The 21,478-nt window shown below is 37.8% G+C and overlaps 1 protein-coding gene across 3 annotated transcripts in view; it reads right to left on the reverse strand.

Moving 5' to 3' along the window:
- Nucleotides 1-21,478, reverse strand: part of LOC122710626 (homeobox protein caupolican-like) — a 91,590-nt gene that overhangs the window by 19,196 nt on the left and 50,916 nt on the right. For all 3 annotated transcript variants that reach the window (XM_043928593.1, XM_043928595.1, XM_043928594.1), the window contains exons 3-4: nucleotides 14,201-14,334; nucleotides 2,229-2,587 (exon numbers count right to left, since the gene is read on the reverse strand). In XM_043928593.1, coding sequence (XP_043784528.1) covers nucleotides 2,229-2,587; nucleotides 14,201-14,334 — 493 coding nt within the window. The remainder of the gene's footprint in view (nucleotides 1-2,228; nucleotides 2,588-14,200; nucleotides 14,335-21,478) is intronic.

A 21,478-nucleotide genomic window follows, 5' to 3' on the forward strand; every position in this document is an offset into this window, starting at 1 on the left:
CGCCACTATGCGCGGTGAAAGCGTGAGCGCACGTATACTAACACGACGACGACGAACCGAGCGGTCCACCAGGGGACCAAACCGAAGGCCATTAATCTCTTTGCGCGGCAACCCGCAACCCGTCACTGTGTTTACCCACATGTGAACCATTATGTCCGCCTCCGCGATATAGAGGCCGACACACGGCCGGTTTCGCAGCGAATTTCTAACTCGCCGTTTCCGCCCGTTGGGCAAAATGCCTGAATAAGTATAGCGGCCTATCGAGATGGCCGAGAGCCGACACTAGGGGGCGCGCGACACGAAAACGACTGGACGTCTCGCTCGTCGACCGATTTCAGCGCCACTCAGAGACTCGAGTTTGGGTAATTGAATTTACAGGCTGTGCATGGGACAAACGACGCTATATGGCGACTTTGAAACTTGCGCCAACAGGAACGATCTGCTTCTTACGTCGCACGGTTGCACGGTTATTGGAAACGTGGTTGGAGGATTTACGAGCCCGGATAGTGAGGTAAGAGGAATTTCAAAAACGAACGATCGAACTACGAACATGGAAAAGTTGAAGGTGAGTACATGAGTTTGTGCAGGAATTCTGAGGAATTCTAAAAGTTTAGAAATATTTTCGATTAAGAAAAAATAATAAAAAGATTGTCATGGTATTATGCAGTAATTTTGTAAGCAGCTTTGAATTTTGTATTAGAAACATTTTGAATAAACAACAAAATTAATCAGAAATTGTAATATATATAGTAATATATATGCAATATATTATAATATATGCCAAATAATATTACTGTTGAAAAATCATCATGGCAATATCATTAGAATACAAATACATTTAACTCTTGAAAAGTTGTGTCAGATTGGACACGAAATGAATATCCAATAATAATTTTATCTCTCAAAGTATCCATTACAAAAAAGAATAACTTTCCAAACTTTTTGTTCCAAGACGTATTCGCACTTTTAGGTTAAGTGATTGTCCAATAGCAATTTTCAAATTTTCCAAAATGTTTATATATATTTATATTTTTATTTATATATATATTTTATTATACTAATCTAAAAGAATTATTCTTTTCCAATAAAAAAAATAACCAAATATACTCGCACCCTTAAAACGATGTATCACAAAAAACTCGTATACCTCCGGAATCCAATAGAGTAGAGTGGTATTTATCGTAAATCGTAGCGGTACTCGAAAGGATCACAGAAGCTCCGCTTTTGTCCTTAACGTTCCACGTTTCTCGAGGATCTCGTAGCCGATCTCCGTGAATGGCCCGATCCATGCAGGGTGAGGTCGCGTACAGTTATTGTGCGCGAAATGGATGCTTGCGCAATATCAGAAACGCGGCGACCGATGGCCACTCGATATCGGGGAAACTAGTCACGCGAGCTATACACGCTACCGACATTCCTCGAAGAGATCGGTATATACGTTCCGCGGCTAGGTTCACCCTCGACCGCGACTCGTCGCTATTGTGTATATACATGCACTATACATCGTTGGAACATCGATAATTGGCCCCTAATGGCGGTGCTTCTTCCGAGATTCGAGACATTCGGGTTGTTCTTCGAACATTCTTCGCTCGAATGCATGCACGACTGCATGGATTATTTTGCGTTTCGTGCTGTTACACGCGTGCAAGCTTATCGACTAAACTTGCCGGCGCATAGCCACGTTGAAACGAGGTTTCGACCCTGGCTTTTTCGCCCAGAGAATGTGTATTTTTTGTCTTTTCTGGTCGCCGTTCGAAATATTACTGTTCGCTCGTTATAAGCTCACGACTCGAGACTGACCGCGAGAACGCGTAACTATTGGAGAAACGAAATTCGACCCTTTTTTTGCTCGCAGGTAATAACGAAGAAGGACAGAAGAAAGACGAAGCACGATTGAGGTTATATGATCGGTTCGGATGTAAAAATAAATAAATCATTTTATTTAAGTTAAAAATCATATAACGAATAAATATTGTTGAAAAATGATCAAATAAGAACAATCTTGATCACTCGATTTCGAAAACGATCTCTACATTTTTCCGTTTTATAATCTTAAATATATATTTCATCTATTTTATACGTATATATCCTACTATTTTGTTTCTATCTTATGACGTTTTAAATGCATAATTTATAATGTTTTTTCAAAAACAACATCTTTCAAAGATTCGAAGATAATTAAAATATATCAGACCTCAAATGTGAAATTACGAAAAAAAGTCACTCACCATTTTCCTCGAGGCCTCTCCTCGCGTCCTCTCCGACTCTGTCGCCTTGATTGTCACCCGCGAGATCATCCTTCTCCTTGTTGTCCTCCGAGTCTGTGAGAACCGCGTCATCGTCATCGTCGGTTTTGTTTTTCGGCTCCCAGGTCATTTTGTTCTCTTTTTTCAGACGCCGCCGCGCGTTCGCGAACCAAGTGGATACCTGCGTCAGTGTCATCTTCGTGATGATCGCAAGCATGATCTTCTCGCCCTTGGTCGGATAAGGATTCTTCTTGTGCTCGTTCAGCCATGCCTTCAGCGTGGCCGTCGACTCCCTCGTCGCGTTCTTCCGCCGCGCTGCCAAATCGTATCCGGCGCCATATCTGGAAAGATCGTATCGATTTGTAAATCGACTCGCTCGCGATGTGACGCAAAATGGCCGCCCAAAACGGGAAACTATTCACTTGTAAAGGGAAAAATGTGATTCTAATATGCTTGAGAACTAGTAAAATTTCACTGAAAAAATATTCATTCGAATATTCGAACGATAAAATTGCTAACGAACCAACGAATTTTTAAATTGTCACAGATGTCGCTCCTATGCCATACAACGTAATACTATCACGTAACGTTCGTTTTTTGACGTTCGTGTGTCTTCGGCTTAAGTCGTCTTTTTTCGTGCAAAGTGACTCTTCACGCACCAGTAACGCGAATCTAAATAAATTCTGACTATATATTCCGACTTTAAAATACATTTCTTGTTCCCAAAAATATATTTTCCTTACATTAATCACGAAAACGGCAATTTCAGCGATACAAATTAATAATTTATCTTCGAACGATTTAAAAACGTCTCGCTATTAAACGATCGATAATATTCCAATTACAGGCATCTCCTATTCCAAAAACACACGAACGGTATAAAAACGTAACCATTGTTCAACATTTGTCGAGTCGAGCCACTTCGCTGGAAAAGTGGCATCCTATCGAGGGTGCGAATTCCCCGTAGATTTTGCCAAGATCCAAAGTGCCAGCCGCTTGGATAGAGTGAAACAGGAATTATCGGTTAGCGAAAGAAAGAGGAAGAGAGAAAGAGAAAGAGACAAGAGTGATACAGTGAAACAGAGACAGACGAAAGTCGGCGTTCCTAGATTCGTTCCCCTGGCCGCGGGCTGGGCGGCCGCGCCGAAGCATCGAACCCTCCCCACACAGCGACATCCTACTGGGTCGAGGGTGATACTCCGGCAAATATATACGGAGAATAAACCCCCAGCGGCGGCGTGATTCCATCGAGCAACCCCGCCACTCACTCGCCGTAATGGCGATTCGATCGATCTCCCTCTCTCCCCTTTTTCCTGCTCTCTCTCTCTCTCGCTCTCTAGATACCTCCTGTTCTTGGCTCCTGCTCTCTCTCTCTCTCTCTCTCTTTCGCTGCGTGTCCTCTCCCACTGGGGAGAGCTGCTCCCACGCGAGCTCTGTTATAGCTATGTACTATTATATACTGTAGCCTAAAATACCTATCGACGATCCATCGGAAGGGTGGGTGATGATGGTGTGGTTACCGACAACGAAGCGTGACGCGGCTTGACGGGGTACCGAGAATCGGATTCGGCAAGGACACGCGAGAATAGGAGGACGATTAATGGAAATCCTTGCGCGATTGCTGATACTATGGGTGTTGATCTTGTCGGGAGGAAGGAAGCAAGGAAGGAAGGATTGGAGGTGAATGATTTTGCATTCGAGGAATGGTATTATATTGTTCTACGGGTAAATAATATTAGTAGTATTTTGAAATATGCTATAATGGTATAATTTAAGTTTTTTCTTATGAAGTTGTTGTCAGAAGAAATTAATTAGATCGGATTCTAGATCATTTCAAGGAACACAGAATTTTTTACTTATTTTGAAAATTCAAAAATGATCATAATGATATTGTAAATTTCTAACTATTTCAGGATGGAATTTTGTTTTTTTATCAATTAACGATTTTTTTTATACAAAAGTAATGTAACGAATCTAAAATTTGATGCTTATTAATAAAATTCAAATTTTCTTTCGATCCCTCAATATCAATTGTCAACGAATTAATTTTGTTCGAAAGAATCAAAAATTCGTTGTTTCAGCTTTAAAAAAATAAATAGTTTTGAAAATCTCTTCGATCTTAATAAATAAAATTGAAATCTTTCTAAAGATGTTCTCGAGTCCATTTTATCGAGAAAGTCGTAAATTGATTGAAGCACACGGGGAATGATAATTCTCGCGAGGAAAATAAAATAAGGTAGAGGCGGAAGGGCGATGTTTCGCGCGTTTCGAAAATTTTACGGCCTCTGCACGCATAGGTTTTCGAAATGGAATCTATCGCCGTTTTACGTTCTCGCAGGACGAGATCATCAAAAGATCCTTTCTTACGCGGGAAGAGTTTATTCAAATGGAGACGTTTCCCGCCGACTAAATCGCGTTTTACGATCGCGCGCCTATCCGACCGATTCTGTTCTGACGGTGCGCGACAAATGGCCCGATGAAATCTTCTGTCCAGGCTTACTACAAGTTTAGACGTGATCTAATCTCGGGCTTTCGCCGCTGGAACGAGACTCCCTAAAATATTGGCCGCTTAGACGTCGCCAAATATCAACCGAGACACATTTCACATTTCGTGAAAAAAGTCCATCCATTGTTCTTTAATACATTCTAATCCACAAATGATCCGTCCAAATTTAATTTGTCTAGTTGAAACAATGGATCATAAAAATTAATTATATTTTTGTATACAAATAATTTTGTATAATTGGATCTTGACTTATAAATGATAATGTGAAATTAAATTTTGTAAAAGAGGAATTCTAAATGATTGTAGAAGAAAGAAAGGAAAATTGTTTGTATAGCTTTTAGGAAAATGGAAATGGCAAAAATAGATTATTAATCATTAATTGACATAAGCAAGTTAAGTTTAGAAACTTAATATTGCTACATGTTTTCTTTATCATGTTTTCTTTATGAATATATAATATATAATACAATCATATGCAATCATAAAAAGTTAGCAAATTTTAAAATATTCTTTTTAAAATATTTTTTTGCTAACACTTGCTACAAAAAAGATAATATAACTTAATTATAATTATTCTACAATATTTATTTGTTTTATTTCTCTATATTTATTTAATATTTATTATTAATATTTTTATTATTAATATTTATTTGTTATATTCTCTATCACGATCCAGGTTCCTCTATTTTCTTTTCCCACTCTTTGAAGAATTGGACAAAAGCAAGAAGAGAACAGATAACCTAATCTAATCTAACTTAACTTACTAGTAACAATAATGAGTTTAAACGTATAAATATTATAATTGAAATCTAGATGATTTGTTCTGATATTCGACAGCTTTTTACCAAAAAAAAAGTCGCTTTCTTTTCCCAATCTCGAACAATCTCGATCGATCGAATATAGAGAAGGGTGTACCTAGTGGGGAGAAGTACAAAAAAAAGGCGGCTGATTTTACAGACGAGCTACCAAGGGCAACGACGGCCGCCTTTCCCTTGTCCAAGGGAGTTTAATAGAGGGTGAAACGTCCTCGAACTTGGACGAGACCCGCCGCTTCCTCCTGCGCCTTCTTCCCCCCCCCCATCGACGCGGTCATCGCCAATCTCGGATGTGGATTGCAGTGACGACGTACGGGGAGGAAAGGATTCCGGATTCCGAAAGGGGAATCGCGCAATCTTCTCTCCCGTGTTCCTCCAACACGATCCTAATCAACCGCTTTTTCGTTCGATTCCCCCCCCTCTTATTTTCCTTGCGCCTCCTTCCTGCGGTGGATTTAATTCATCCCTCTGATTTTGGAGAATTTATTTGTATTAATGTGTTTTTTTTTATCAAATAATTTTATATAATTATTTTATATGTATTAGAAAAATTAATTCTGACAATCGATTTAAAAATTATAGTAAAATATAAACAAGAATTATAATTAATTAATATGTTCAAATATCGGTCAAAATATAATTACGATAATGATTAAATTAAAAAAACATATTTCTATTTGCCAATAATAATAATAATAATAATTAAAAAATTAAAACTTTTTCCACTTTTTAGATAAACACCTATTATCTATTATCCCAAGATTTTTCTAACAAAATTCTATTCAAATTCCATTTCCCCCCTATATATATATTCGTATCATCCATAAATCAACGCCGGAGATAGAGCGCGAACGAAAAGTTGGCTCGCCCCGAAACTGTATCAATGCGCAACGGTAAAAATCGCTTACGAAATGGCGGCCGGCCTCTCTTCTTTGTCGAGAGACACAGTTCATATAAAGTTGCGCGAGAGGGCACACCGGTTGGAAACGTAACAACTCGTTCCGCGAATAGCCGGGGGAGTTAGAAATTGACAGGCGGCCTCTCTCTAGATTTTAATCGACGCCCCACAACCTCATTGATATGCGCAATTTCGACTGCCACCCACACGCGCGCCAGCCCGCCGCGCAATTATCCACACGTACGTCGCGTGGACGTGTGTACGGGGAGAGGGGAGAGGAGGGAGGGGAGAGGGAGAGAGAGCGCGCCGATTTACATACTAAGTGTGGCGTTGCGTGCCAACGGAGAATCCAACTCGGATGTATCGACGCGATCGTCGATGCAATGCAGATGCGACAACGAGCCGAGAGGCTCTTGTTACGAGGAAGGTTAGATCGAGAGGCATGTTCAAGAGTTCGCGACACGGCCTTTCGCGGGTCTTGGGGAAAGGGTAAGAAGAGAGAATACGGATTGCGTGGGCTCGCGATCGATCGGTGAAATCGGGGTTCGAGATAAGGAGGGTATATTCGATCCGTGGACGATTGAACAGAATTTTACAATTTTAAATTTTCTAGTTAGAATTTAAATATAATAAAATATTTATACTTTTTTTTTTGTTGGACGACAGTAATGGAATTGGATTCGAGATACTTATTAGAGGGATATGGATGTAAAGATATTAGGAATTTCGATTAAAAGATATGGAACTTCAAATATTTCAATACATCTCGAAAAAAGTGATGGTTAGTACTATGATTATTATTTGGTGATAATTATGCAAGGAGAAAAAGAAACTTAAACTTATATACAGAATAACAATGAATGTAGTTTTATAAAAAATTTAATCAAATATTCTTCCTTCTCTCGTGTGAATCCACCATTCCATATTTCATTCGCGATCCTCATAACCGCAATAGTGTGCAGTTTCGTCGAATCAGCCGCTGAATATTCGTCGTCGGGCTATTCCCCATCTCGTTGCGTTTCATCGTTCTTGGGAAACGGGGACGAAAACGTACGCAAATTTAGAAAGGCGAAACACAGTCGAACAGGATCGAGAAGCAAACGAGTATTATCCGGGAGAGAAAGAGTATATCGTATGCACGATACGTATAAACGCGGAGGGGTGGAAATAGAGGAAAAGAGAGGATATCGTCGAATATCTCCTCTGGTAGAGGTAATAACGACGCGAAAAGGGGGGCAGAGATGAGCGCGTAATACTAGACACCGGGGCCACTCGAGCGACTCATTAGGGGCTTTGCATATGGTGGCGTCAACCTCGAAAGGTTAACCAATATTGGCAGAACGCGCGTAATTACGTCCTCCGACCTCGTATAGAGCCGTGTATATAGCCTGCCGATAGTTACGCCCGGTCCCGGATGTGCAAACGTTTCCTACCTACCAACCAACCTACCAACCAACCGACCAACCCGCCAGCCCAACCAACCTACCTTGTGCTTGCACCACGCAACCTACCGCCGCGTCTGCTCCGCAAGCGCTGCTGCATCCGACTGACCCGCCCCCTATTCGTGTAACTATGTACGACTGGTGCACTACGCGACGACTACTTCGCCACCTCTTATCTAATCCGAATCTCGCTTCGTCGTTGTTTCTTCTTTCCTTAGTATTATTTTTATGACAAAGAAAGTTTAAGTGGTGGTCCGTTATTACTTGGAATAGTTGGTTACATATGTCGTATGAACGGTGGAAAGATTAAGAGAAGGAGATTAGTTAGAAAATGTACGTTATATGTAGCGTTTATTCGTTATATTCGTTTTCAACATTGAAAAGGGGCGGGGTTTAATCTTCTTTGGACTCAGCGAAGCGAGTAATTTCGAACCAATCATTGTAAACTTCTTTAAGTGCTCTTCGTTTTTTGCTACCTGTCATTTTCTACGATCGTCGTTGCTCGCGAATGTAAGAAAAGTTTGTGTATGGAATAAAGAAAAAGTGCAATATAGATTCTTAACGTTTATATATACTTGACGTGCATTATATTCTAACTAACAATAATTGTAAATTTATTCTACATTTAAAAGTATTCGATTTATACGAATATTGAAATCTATTATATATAACTAGAATTAAAGTAATAATCAATATTTTAGATAAATAAAATAATTCTAATTTATTATACCGTCGCTTGCAAGACAAAAATACATGATTCATGCTTTCTCGTTAAAATTTCGCACACTGTTTCACGCTACGTGTTTGACATCCGAAATAGAGAAAAAGTGAAAAAAAGGTCAGAACTGGACAAGGTTCGCGTTCGAAAATCCTAACTAGTATCAAAAAAAAATCCATTACGACGACAGAATTTCTCGATTCTTTTTCTCCAAATTGACTGGTGACGGTCGAAATTAATTGGCCCAAAGCCGATCGGCGGCTTTTCACTCGTCGAAAACGGAGAAAATCGGTCGCAATTAAAGAACGTTTCCCTCGTCTCCTCCGACGGTCGTTAAACGATGAAATCGAGGCGACGCTTTCGAACGCCTGGCTCGAGCTAACTCAATTCCGACCCGATGCGGAGATACCGCTTTTTATTCGCTCGGTTAGATACAGACGTCTGCCTATGGAGACGAGAAACGCTCTCTCGCGCGAGAAAGAGCTTTTTTCCAACGATGGAGCCGCGACCGGTTGGGCTCGATTTTTCTTCGGCGTAGATCGATCTCGATATTTGTTGGAGCGCAAAAAAAAAAAAAAAAAAATTTCTTACGCGTATTCTATAATCGACTTTTACTTATATGTAACGATATCGAGAGCGTGTAAAAGTGTGGAAATCAGTTTTAAAATGACACGAGTTGTGAAACTTTCGTCTACCGTTGCAAAAAATGATTTCGTCGGAATTGCAGATATTATATGAAGCTACTTTATTATACTTGGATCTAAATAAATCAATATACAAATTCTATGATAAATAGAATAGTGTATAGATATTTATTGAGTTATGAAAACTTGGAATTTCGGTTTTTCCTCTGAATTTAGTTTTAGAGTTTCCCCTAGGAAGATCGGCGCCGTGATTTTTTATTCAGTGAAATAGCGGGGGTGTCGTGAAGAGTTGGAGAGTTAAAATGGGAAGAACAGAAGGGCGAGGGTGTCGCGGGATCTACGTGAAAAATGGCGCTTACGAATGGGGAAGCTTCAGAAGAGATACGTGTGTGGCTCTTTCGCATCTGCGCCTCTTTCACTCCTGCTCGCTAAAAATTGTTTGAAGGAATAGATTGAAGAGGTGTATAAGGCGAGCGGAAAACATTGATCACCTGGTGTCCATTAGCTCTTCGAGGGAAATTAATGTACCAAGAAGGAATTAAGAGAGCTGTATTGCTTACCAAGCGTGAGAACGGATCATTCAATGAAAATAAATTCCAACCGCGATTCACTTTTCATTTATTATCGTTTAGAAAACGGTTAATTACTTATTTCCACATTACATACTTCCACATACTTTTCTCACATTTTCTAATATTTTCATTTGACGATTAAAATGTCTTACGAACAGAAATAAAAATAATTCGAGTCACATGAGGTATAAAATATTTTTTGTACCATTTAATTAATTTTATTAGAATCTTAGATTTCTTAATTAATTTCTTTAATTAATTGATTAGATTGATCACAGATTGGTAGATAGTATTGCAAAAAAAAGATATTCATTTTAAACTTTGTTATACAATGTTATAACGATAGATTTTTGCAGTAATTTTTTTTTTCCTTTTACAACATTATGACGATCGATAACATTCAACATTCTATTTATTCACACATATTTTCCGCAAACATGATAAAAACTTATATTATTATGATATTGCCAGATTAGCCAGCCACTTTATTGATATCTACAAAAGACTGATGAAAATGTATATTTCCTGTAATTATTCATTTCACAAATTTTTAAATCTCAACAAATTTCATAACTCAACTCCCTAACAACATTAATACGCGTATATAAATTCGAACAAATGTTCAAGGCATTGTAAAGAATATTAAAATTTCAACCGATAAAAAAAAGAAAAAAAGAAAACGCAACCGAATTCATCGTCACGGAAGAAAGGATTCAAAAGCGCATCGAGAGGATTCCCAAAGGACCTGAGAATATTTCTCATTTCCCGTAATCGGAGAACCTCATTCTCTCGCTCGTCCGCCTCGATCGACACTCGTCCCCCCTTCCCATCCGAAATGCAAACCGTCGTCGTCGTCGTCGAAACAATAACGGCCCGTCACCGACGAAAGTGACGCGAGAGCGAAAGCGAGAGAGCGAGAGAGAGAGAGCGAAAGCGAAAGAGAGAGAGAGAGAGAGAGAGAGAGAGAGAGAGAGAGAGAGAGAGAGAGAGAGACCGAGCACGAGAAGAGTTGGAAACGCGGAGGAGAGACAAATAGAGCGGACGAGGGATAAAAGGGACGAGCCGAGGAGAACGAGAGAGGTCGTATTATTAAGCAAGTAAATTAATAGAGGCTGTGGAATGGAGAGGAGGGTTGGATATATTCCACGATAAACAATGCCTACGGTTCGTTTGGAGTTTTGCACACCGAGCCATAGTACACGTTCGAACTCGTGGATCCTCTCGAGGGGCAGGAGAGGGGGAAGAGGCGGCGAGGGACAGAGAGAGAGAGAGAGAGAAAGAGAGAGAGTACGAGCCGAGAGAATCAAAACTACGTTGCTTGGTGCGTGAACGAACGAGCGAGCGAGCGAGCGAGCGAGCGAGCGAGCGAGGAGGAGAAGTGGAGAGGAGAGCCGTGTTTGTGTGTGGACACGAGGGTTGCTAAGCAAAGTAAGTAAAGCACCTGTGGGAGCTTGGCTCGCTTTCGAGGGTGGAAGGAGGTCGCCACGTTAGAGGTGGAAGAAGGCGGGAGAGGAGGGGGGCGGGTGAGCAGAGCAAGCGAGGAGAGAGAGAGAGAGAGAATGGAAGGAGGAGGAGGAGGAGGAGGAGGAAGAGGCGAAAGAGAGAACAGAGAGGCCTGGCGAACAGGCGAGCCAACCCCGGGAGGAAGCCAATCAATAAACTCACTCACTCGCTCTCCTACGAAGAGAGACCTACTACTGCTCTCCCTACGCTCGCAATGCGACTATATATACAGCCAACCTGGAAGCCTCCATTACGTACGCCCACTCGGCCTGCCTACAGCCATTTTGTAACCGTTCGCCGTGCACGGTTTCCTCTCGAATCTCCTCTCTGTGTCTCTTCACCCCCCTTGCGAGAAAGAGAGAGAGAGAGAGAGAGAAACGGTGGAGGAATCGGAGACGACGTTCCTGCACACACGTTCAAAGATGACGAGAACCGTGGTTCGGCGAGATCAAAGGAATTGGGAACGGGTCTCGAAGAAGATCTAGCTCGATATTGAATTCTTCGTTGCGATTCTTATATCTTTGAAAATTTTCTTCTTCTTCTTTTTCTAATTATATAGGCCTTATCGAAATTCTCTCTCATGAAACGAAATACGAATGTACGAATATTTTATTCTTACAGAAGGAAAGAACTCTTTGAGAGAGACAAGAGTTTTTCTATGTATTCTTTGTGGACTAAAGTCGAGCCAGTGAAAACGCTCGCGTTCGAAGTTATAACGGATGAGTAGCGCATAACGAGGGTCGAGTGCGCGAGATAAAATGTGTTTTGAAATGGTGGAAAAAAAAAAAAAAAAAAAAAAGGAAAAGCGGAAAAGAAACGAGGATTTAGATTTACGAGGCAGGGAGGAGAATAATCGAGTGCCCCGTGGAGAACCAAGTGTTTCCAATTACGCCTAGCGTCGAAATCTATGTCAATGTCTCATTTTGTCAACGGCACGCGACACATGGTTTTCGAAAATAACCCTCCGCGTTCCCACGAAGGCACTGTTCAGACGATTCCAAGACCCTGCGCGCCATCTATTGAGCCACGTTATTGCATGCAGGTTGCTTCTTCTGTGTTTCCCCCTTTTTTAATTTAATATTAAAATATTATCACGAAGATAATGAAACTCTCCGATTGTGAATGTTGCGTAAGTCTTCAATAATTTCTGAAGATATGCGATATGAATATTAAATCGTAAATATTTAAAAAAAAAATGTATGCACAGTAGAATCTTATTTTCAATGAGTTATATGTTTTTCCTTCTATAATCGATTCCAATGTAATTTTTAAATTTTAAAAATTATTTCTATTATTTAATACATTAATAGTATAGAAAAAAAAAATATAATAACATGATTGAGAAAGAGATTAAATAAACTATAATGACTACAAAAAATATTTGATTAAATTCCAATAAACGTATAAAAATAGTATCGTTAAATAAAAACGAAAAATTAATGTGTAACCTGAATCGAATTAATTCTACGATAAATACAGTGCCAAATTTTTCAAAGAATAAACAAAATTTCGAATTACAAAAGAAAGCTCTCTTTTTTTCTCTTCTTCCCTCTTTCCGCGTTTCGAATAAACGAGCCGTCGGCCGAATCGAACAAAGCAACTTTCTCTTCTATAATTTTAATTCCATCCTCGATAAATAATCGTTCCACCGTTCCGACAGATTTTGATATATCGCCGTTGTATCGCGATACAACGGATCCGCGAGCGAAATAAATATCCGTCGTAAATTCGGCCGTCACTTTTTCGCCCGTGGCCGGCCATTATTAATCAAAACACGGATCCGTAACGAAAATATGGAATCCGTTGAAAATACACGCGTGGAAATCACTTAACTCGGCCGATATACAATATTTGCGGCGAATGGTGTCGTCCTCTCTCGAAGCGGCGATTCGCCTCTTTCCACTCGCCATCGATATTCCACAGTCTCCCTACAAGATGAAGTACAAGGGTCCTCATGTTGACAGCACCCTCGTAACTCTTATCCACGAGCGGCAAGAACGAGCATCCGGTTTGCTCGTCACCCTTCTTACGGATTAATTGTCGGCCACCTTCAGTGGACGTGCGTTGTTTTGTAAATATACTACTTCTTCAGGTTTTTCTCGAGGGGAATGAATAAGATTGAAATGGGGTAAAGAATGATTCATAGGATTGGTTTGGAGATGAAGTGAATTTGACAATTTGTTTCTCTTATAAAAGAAACATATCTTAAATCTTCTTTTCTTTTAAAAATCTTAAATTTTTTATTCATATATCTCTCAATAAAATTTTCATCTTAATCAATGCCATGTAATTGCTGCGTATATGTAATGATAACTTCTATATCTAATCGAGTTATGATACACATAGTTTAACCTCATGATTAATTTTTATTATAGTTATATTAAAAATCAAGCAATCTAACATTGATATGAAAAATAATAAAAAAAAAACCTTTTTGCTTCAAATAGAGAAAATGTACTGAATTTTAAGAATAACATTAAATTATTTTGTACATATTAGTCGTACATGCTAATCTTATTAAAAATTTAACTTAAAATTTATAATTCACGTCAAATAATTTTTATTAGATACAGAATCTAAATAAAACTAAAAAGATCGTTTGAAATAAATGTCAACGGACCGCTTAAAGCTATGTATACCAGTTACATCGAGGGAAAGATATTACGGATTCGCGATAACGATAACCATTTCTGCCGGGATATGTGTAACGAGTACGAGAGATCGTGACTCTTGTTTTAATGGCGGCACCATGAGCGGCTCTCGAAAGCTGAGAGAGAGAGAGAGAGGAAGGAGAAACGCGACTGGTGGTTTAATCTAATGGAGCCGAGAGACCATGAAACCTGGTGATAAACTTACCCGTAGGCGGCCAGGGTTGGATCGTAGGGGTAGTAACCCGTGGCGGCAGGTTGAAGGGCGGCCGTGCCCCATGCTGCACCCATATCCGCCGTCATCCCCATTCCCGTCGTGTCCTTCAATCCGTATGGATTTCCCTGCAATCGAATAGCATAATTAATTACTCTACCTAAGGGTTGCAAGTGTAACATGTTCATTTAAGGGTTGGAAATTTAAAATACCTTTATACATTAGGTTAACTTTCTAATTGGTGAAACAGAGAGGAAAGAAATATCAAGAAATATCGGAACATCATATTTTCCAATTTGCACGAATTATAAAAATATTTATTTTAAATGTTTTTAATTTTAATTTTAATTAAGAAAATTAAAGAATTTTAATAAAAAAATGTTTAAAAATTTGTGATATAATGAAATTCTAAAGATTGTTATTAAACGAGAATTATTTATATAAAAGAAGGTGAAGACAAATGACACAATCCATCTTCCATCCTTTTATCTATCCGTATATTAAGGTCAATTGCGAGAAGCGGTTAAGACCGCAATGTAACATCTAGCATTATTGTAAACATTGGATACTATATGACAGTGCTACATCGACTTTTAAAACGATGATCGATTAAGTACAAGCGACGATGGTTACCAAGAATGAATACATTGTCTCAGAATACCTGCACTTTCCCTTGAGCTGAAATAAATACTACTACGGTATAAAACTTGACAACGTGTACCATTTATCCGTACGATTACACGCGACGTATGAGGTATCTCGTATGCGTATGTTAACAAGAACGACACAAGCACGTGAATCGCGGCCGTGAAGAATGATACCGATGGTGTTATTTTTGCCATTGCTTCGTGACTAATTTCGTCTCGAAACTTGAATGTATGTATTCCTCAAACGGTCTACACTCGCGTGACACGATTTATGCGAACGGCCCATTCGAAATAAAATCGATCAATCCATCATCTTAATCGACGATTTCACAGCAAATTCGTTGCGACGAATCAGTCAATCCATCGACAAGTGACTGACCATCCGTTAATCGAGATACACTTGCCAAAAGATCCCATAACGTATTCGACAATATTTATTCGTTATAGACTTGGCAGTTATCCCCACCACCGAAAATAAATTCTCGTTGGATCCAATAAGAAGCCAGAATTTCACATAAATTTCTTCAAACGTTTGAACTCTCTATCCCACTTCGTCTTTCGCTATTCTAAAATAATCTGTCATTCTCTACGATCGAGTCATGGTTCACGAAGAAAAAGTGAGGATCGAATTTCGCTTCTCTGCAGTTATGGATGGCTCGTGGCCAATCCCTAGCAGTAGGCTTATCGCTTCAACGCTTTTTTCGCTTCAGAATTTTATGTTTCTTTAGAAGAAAATAAAGAAATTGAGAAACGAAGAAACAAAATAAACTTTGTAAGTTGGAAATTCGTTTTCCTAGCATAAATGTTACTGAATTTTAACACTTCTTCGCTTAGTAATTCTTTCGAAATTAGAGAAGAACACAAAGAGATGCCGTTACAAAGCACGTCATAAAGAAGCCTCTCGCGTTGGAAACGGAGGTAGAGGTTCACAAAAGGATCTGGAAGAAAAAAAAAAAAAAAAAGAATAGAAAGCAACGTTTCAGCGAGAAGAAGCACGAAAGGGACGGTGGCGGCGCGTTCGGTGGCTAATGGTAGCACAATGGGATATTATTAGAGCGAAGGTTTAAAGGCATTTGGCGCCAGGGAATTCCGCGTTACACAGAGATCGGTGTCGACTCATTCGACCAGCTTCCACTGACTCTTATTTCCTCTTCTCGATTCATAGCTACTTTTTTTTTTTCTTTTTAATATGCAAAAAAAAAAGAAACAGAAGAGAGGAAAAAAGGAAAAAATATGCAATATTTGTCCCCCTGTTGCTAGCCCTCGATACGTATCCTTTCTACGGAGGTGATTTTAATGGTAAACCGCGGGTGGTCCAGCGTCGACGCCTCGAACTATTGTTACCGAGCATGGAACGGTCACAAACCGATTATACGAACGACCGTACATTACGTAGCAATAAGTATACGTCGACTTTTCTAAATCCTATTAAGGCTCTCGTTTTGATATTTAGTTTTCAATAAAAAAATTCTAATTGTATGATAAAATCGTATAATTTTTTATTTTTGAATCGAATTAGAAAATACGGAAAATTTACAGCTTCAATATTTATAAATTAAAAATAGGAGATATTATTGGAAATTAACATTTTAAAAATTGATGAACGTATAAATGTTTGTTGCAATTCGATTAATAGAAATTATATATCTATTTGGAATTCTACAAATTTTTTATACTTAACCTAATTTCGATATTCATTTTCCAAATCAGTAGAGAGCGGTATTGAAAATTAATAATTTTAAAGATGGACGAACACGTGGGTATTTCTTACAATTATTTGACTGATAGAAATTGATATTCTATTCATAAAAACCATAGAGACGATATCTTCCCGGGTGTTTGTTCAGCGTGTGTCACGACATATTGTGTGGAAAATAATATCGTGACCGAATATCGAAGATTCATGCTTGCAGATATGTATATCGATAGATCGAGTTTTACAACTAGCGTGCAGTTTGAATGTACGTGACGAGAACTTATTAAATAGTGAATGAGACACGTATCAATCCGATTAATGTTAGATTTCAGACCAAATAAATGGGAATGGTATTTATTTTTTTTTTATTGTCCATGATTTTAACTGATATGGCGATCATGTTGCGCTCGAATAAAGGGTGAGAATGATTCACGGGAAAAATTATCGGGATATGACTTTTACATGCACGTTTATATACTATTGAAGAAACAGTCTCAAAAATTTAATATTCGATGTCATGCCATTATTTGGTTATTTCTCTTTGTGATAAAGCAAATAAATAAAAATATAAAAGTTGATTGTCAAAAAAGATTCGTATCATTGCAAAAAAAATAAAAATTATAAAATTTATCACTAAAAATAAATAATAAATTTTGAATTAAATAATAATGATAAAATTTGAAATTATAAGAAAAAGTAAAAAAATAAATAATGTAAATTTACATCAATAGTAAGAAGAAAGAATACATATAAATTTATCCTATGAATATGAACTTTCTGGAAAAAGAAATTCAATTCTGAAATTTAAATATTAATTATAAAATTTCATATTTCTATTAATTAATTATAATATATATAGTAATTATTATTATATTATTAAATTGTTTCTATTATTTTTTTTTCTATTATTAAATTTAAAATTTGGAATTAAAATGTTCTTAATTTTCCAATCTTCCATTTTTATTTGTATGGTATGCAAATACCAAAAAATATCTAAAAATAAACTTTCTATTCTCAAAAATTTTCTATTCTCAAAAATAAAACAAAATAAAACGATATATGAAAAAAAACAGCACGTTATATATGAAAGATATTTTAATGAAAATAGAAAAATTTTAAGCAAAAAAATACCAAGACACTTTTATTAGACTTTGTAAAATCTTTTTATATGAAAAAAAAATTCAACTCAATCTCGATTATTTAAGAATTAATTTTTTTTTCACTATATCTCAATTTTCTAGAAATTTTAATTACATATAATAAAATAGAAATAATTTTTTTAAATGAAAGTATAATAGAGATAAATTCTATTAAAACTACTAATTCAAAACTTAATTCAAATGCTTCTTCCGTTTCAAACTATACATACTCACGAAAAACGTATACACATATTTATTAACATATGCATCCTCGAAAATTCATCTGACGAGAGAGCATAATACCAAGTTGGTCATTTCGCGGAGTTCGAAGTCTGGGTCAGTGACAAAAGACAACCGGTGGAAAAGTTGGCTGAATACAAAGAGGGGACACGACAACGTGACACGAGGCCCACAAAGTTAAAAAGTTCGAGGTTCGTCTAGCAGTTGTCTGACGATAATTTAATTAACAGTCTGAGGGGTATGACGCGCCGAAGGGGAAAGGAGGGTATTTAGTATCGATGTGAAACGATGATGAAGCCGTAGAGACGCGCGGGACAACAGTTTTCAGAAGCTTCCATCGTCCGCGAGTAAATGCTCATTTCGCGAGATTAAAAGTCCTATATACTATTTATTTTAAGCTCTTTTGCTTCTTGCTCACTGAAGAAGAATTAAACAATTTTAAAAATTTCTTTCTCTTACATTAATATAGGTAATGTATTTAACGTATTTAATTATTTAATGTATTTAATTTAATATTTATTGAGCATTCTTTAAAATTTATAAGATCGTGAATTTCAAGAATATAGTTTTATTTATTATATGCTCGAGTTTTTATCGTGAGACTCCCCCTTGAAGTCAGTGAAGTGAGTAATTTCACGTTAAAACAGTATGTCATAAATTTCCTTAAGTACTTGGGCTTTCAATCCCTCTTCGTCTTTTCGCTACCTGTCATTCTCTATGCTTACCAATAAAGATAAACTAAAGATCAAATTTCATTTCGTTATGAGTTTCTAACGAACGAATACTCTCTTACCTAAAAATATTTGAAAATATAATTTTGTTAAGAAAAATAAATTAAACTTAATTTTAGATCCTTAAAAGACACACAAAGTTTTTCAATTTTCAACTTAAAAATTAAAAATTAAAAACTTAAAACATTTCGATACATTTCAAAAAATTAAAAAATGATAAAAAAAGAACATTTTAATTAGAGTACATTTTAAGGAGAATATGTATAGTATATACTTTCTATTCGGAACAGAGTGGGCAACGGTAGTCCCATTTTTTTTTTTTATTTATTCCAGGAGAGCTTTCGTTGAACGAGGACCACCATGCTCGCCCTAAAAAGGCCGCTTTTTATTAGTTCCTTTATCGCTCTCCGCTCTCGCGCCACCCACTTCATTCAATGCTAATCCAATTCTTATTATATTATAATGCTCGTCGAAACGACGTCGCGCCGCTTGAATTGTTGGAAGCGCGTGCTTCCTGGCTTAACGATCGTTCTTTTTCCATCGAAATAGACAAAGATTGGAGAAAGAAGGAAGGAACAGAAATAACGGTGAACGGTGGGGAGAAACAGGTTGAAAGGAGGAAATTTCGCGCCGCCATCGGATTGCGTCGACGTTGCAGTTTGTCGATGACCTTATTTGAGTCCTCTCATTATGTAAGAATTTCATGTCTCGAGCTTGTATGTGTTGAGCATCGCTTAGATAATCGTTCAGCGGATTTCAACTCAGCATTTGAACTAAAACTGAAGGCCTTTATTTGACTTCCTCCTTCTTGAGGACTTGAGGGCTTAAGGACTTTTTTTCTGTGTTCGCGATAGTCGTAAAAATTTGCAAAACCAAAAAAAAAAAAAAATCATTTTTACCGTAAAGAGAAAACATATTTAAAGAGAAATAATTCTTGATCCGATTAGAAAATAAAATGGAAAGGGGATTAAAACACGATGAAAGCGGAGGGAATGATGAAACACCTGTGAATGTGAAATTTGTTCCCGAGAGACAAAAGTTGTTTCTTTATCGGGACGTTTTATTTCATTTTGTAGCCAATATACAATATATCTGAGCAAGGCGATAAGATTACGTTATATTCGATATACGTTACTAATAACTTCACCCTCTCAGATAAGATTAGTTTATGCGGCGAGCAACAACTATTTCCACACGATAACGCAATTTTATTACCGATTCCGGTATTGGCGGGGCCGTATTTTCACGCCATCATTGCTTCGCCCGCTTTATCACACACAGCACGAGGTGTAAAGAAAAATGTTTCGCGAGTTTATGGACGTCCTCTTAATATGGACTTGCAAATCGATGCTAACTTACCTCGCGCGATATACGAGATATCGCTAAAGGTTCGCGTTTGTGGAGCGGCAAAGAATTAAATATTAGATAGATGCGATAAAAATTTCCTAAATGTTAGCAGTTATATATGTTATCCTTATACGATTTATCATTAACGATGATTACACGGCTAATTTATACTAGCTAAAGCTCATGTTTATGCGATAATTGAATTACGAAGAATTAAAAAAGAAAAAAGAAATAAAATAAAAGTTCTAAATATTATTAGATATACTTTATGTTTTTTTAAACGATTATTAACGAGATTAAACGAGATTATACTAAGCGCATATATATAAAATATAAACTTCTTAAATGTTATTAAATGAATCTTAAGGTTGCTTTTTATAAACGATTCATCCTATAACGAGGTTAAATGAGGTTAAACGAGTCGCATCGAGGCCCGAGGGTTCGTGAAAATTCTCAAAATTCCTGATGGTCTTCCGCTTATGACATTCCAGCAGTTGGTTGTCGCACACGACCGCGGGAGGCTGAACGATCTCGTCGCGTGCACGAAATTGCACGACGCTGCTGAAATTCCACGAAGGGCTGACCAAGGCGGGCAAAGGCCGCGGGCCAGCTGCAATTTATTGCGATAAAGGTGCAAAGCTATGACGTTTGACGCATCGTCTCACGACAAATGGCATTCCTCGAGCGTCGATCGGTCAAGCCCGACTAATAACGCCAACTACCGGATAGGGGGACGGCCACGTAGAATTTTTCGCGTGTCCTCTGATATAAGAGACGATTGTGGTGGTCTCGGTTTCTTCGAAGATATCGGAGAGATCAGTATCCAGATAAAATCAATTTTATTATGTCATTTACTTGACATTATATTCACGTGTATATTTTATTTCTTTATAATTCTTAAAATTTTTTAAAGATAAAGTATTAAATGGCACGATCTTTGAAATTCATTTCTGAAAAATTCACTGATACAAATATTTTCAAGTCTATCTAATTTAAGGCATATAAAATTAAGTGCTGAACAATGTTTTACTAGATTGATAACAGATTCCAGTATTAGCAATATGGAAACTTTTCCATTCAAGTATCAAATATGTTTGAAAACTGGTTAAGTATATCGAATAACTCACATCTAATCAAAAGCATCGATATCCTGGCAATCAAACTGGAAATATAATATAACGCAAGATCGTAAGAAACGTGTTTCAATTCGTCATTAAACGTCACCGTATGAATTACCACTAGTCGATGCCACTATTCATCATTACCGCTACTCGATACCTCATAACCTCGCCCTCCCTTCCCTCCCTCTTTCCCTCCCCACTCACTACATGCTCATAAGAAATGGAGTGGGGAGAGAGGGCCGCCTAGTGGGGAGGTTAACCTTGAGCAACTAATTTCAACAAGCCTGCTGCTGCTGTACCTATATATTCTCTCTCTCTCTCTCTCTCTCTCTCTCTCTCTCTCTCTCTCTC

The sequence above is a fragment of the Apis laboriosa genome, unplaced genomic scaffold (genome assembly GCF_014066325.1).
Source record: "Apis laboriosa isolate Shangri-la unplaced genomic scaffold, ASM1406632v1 scaffold14_cov150, whole genome shotgun sequence".
Lineage (NCBI taxonomy): Eukaryota > Metazoa > Arthropoda > Insecta > Hymenoptera > Apidae > Apis > Apis laboriosa.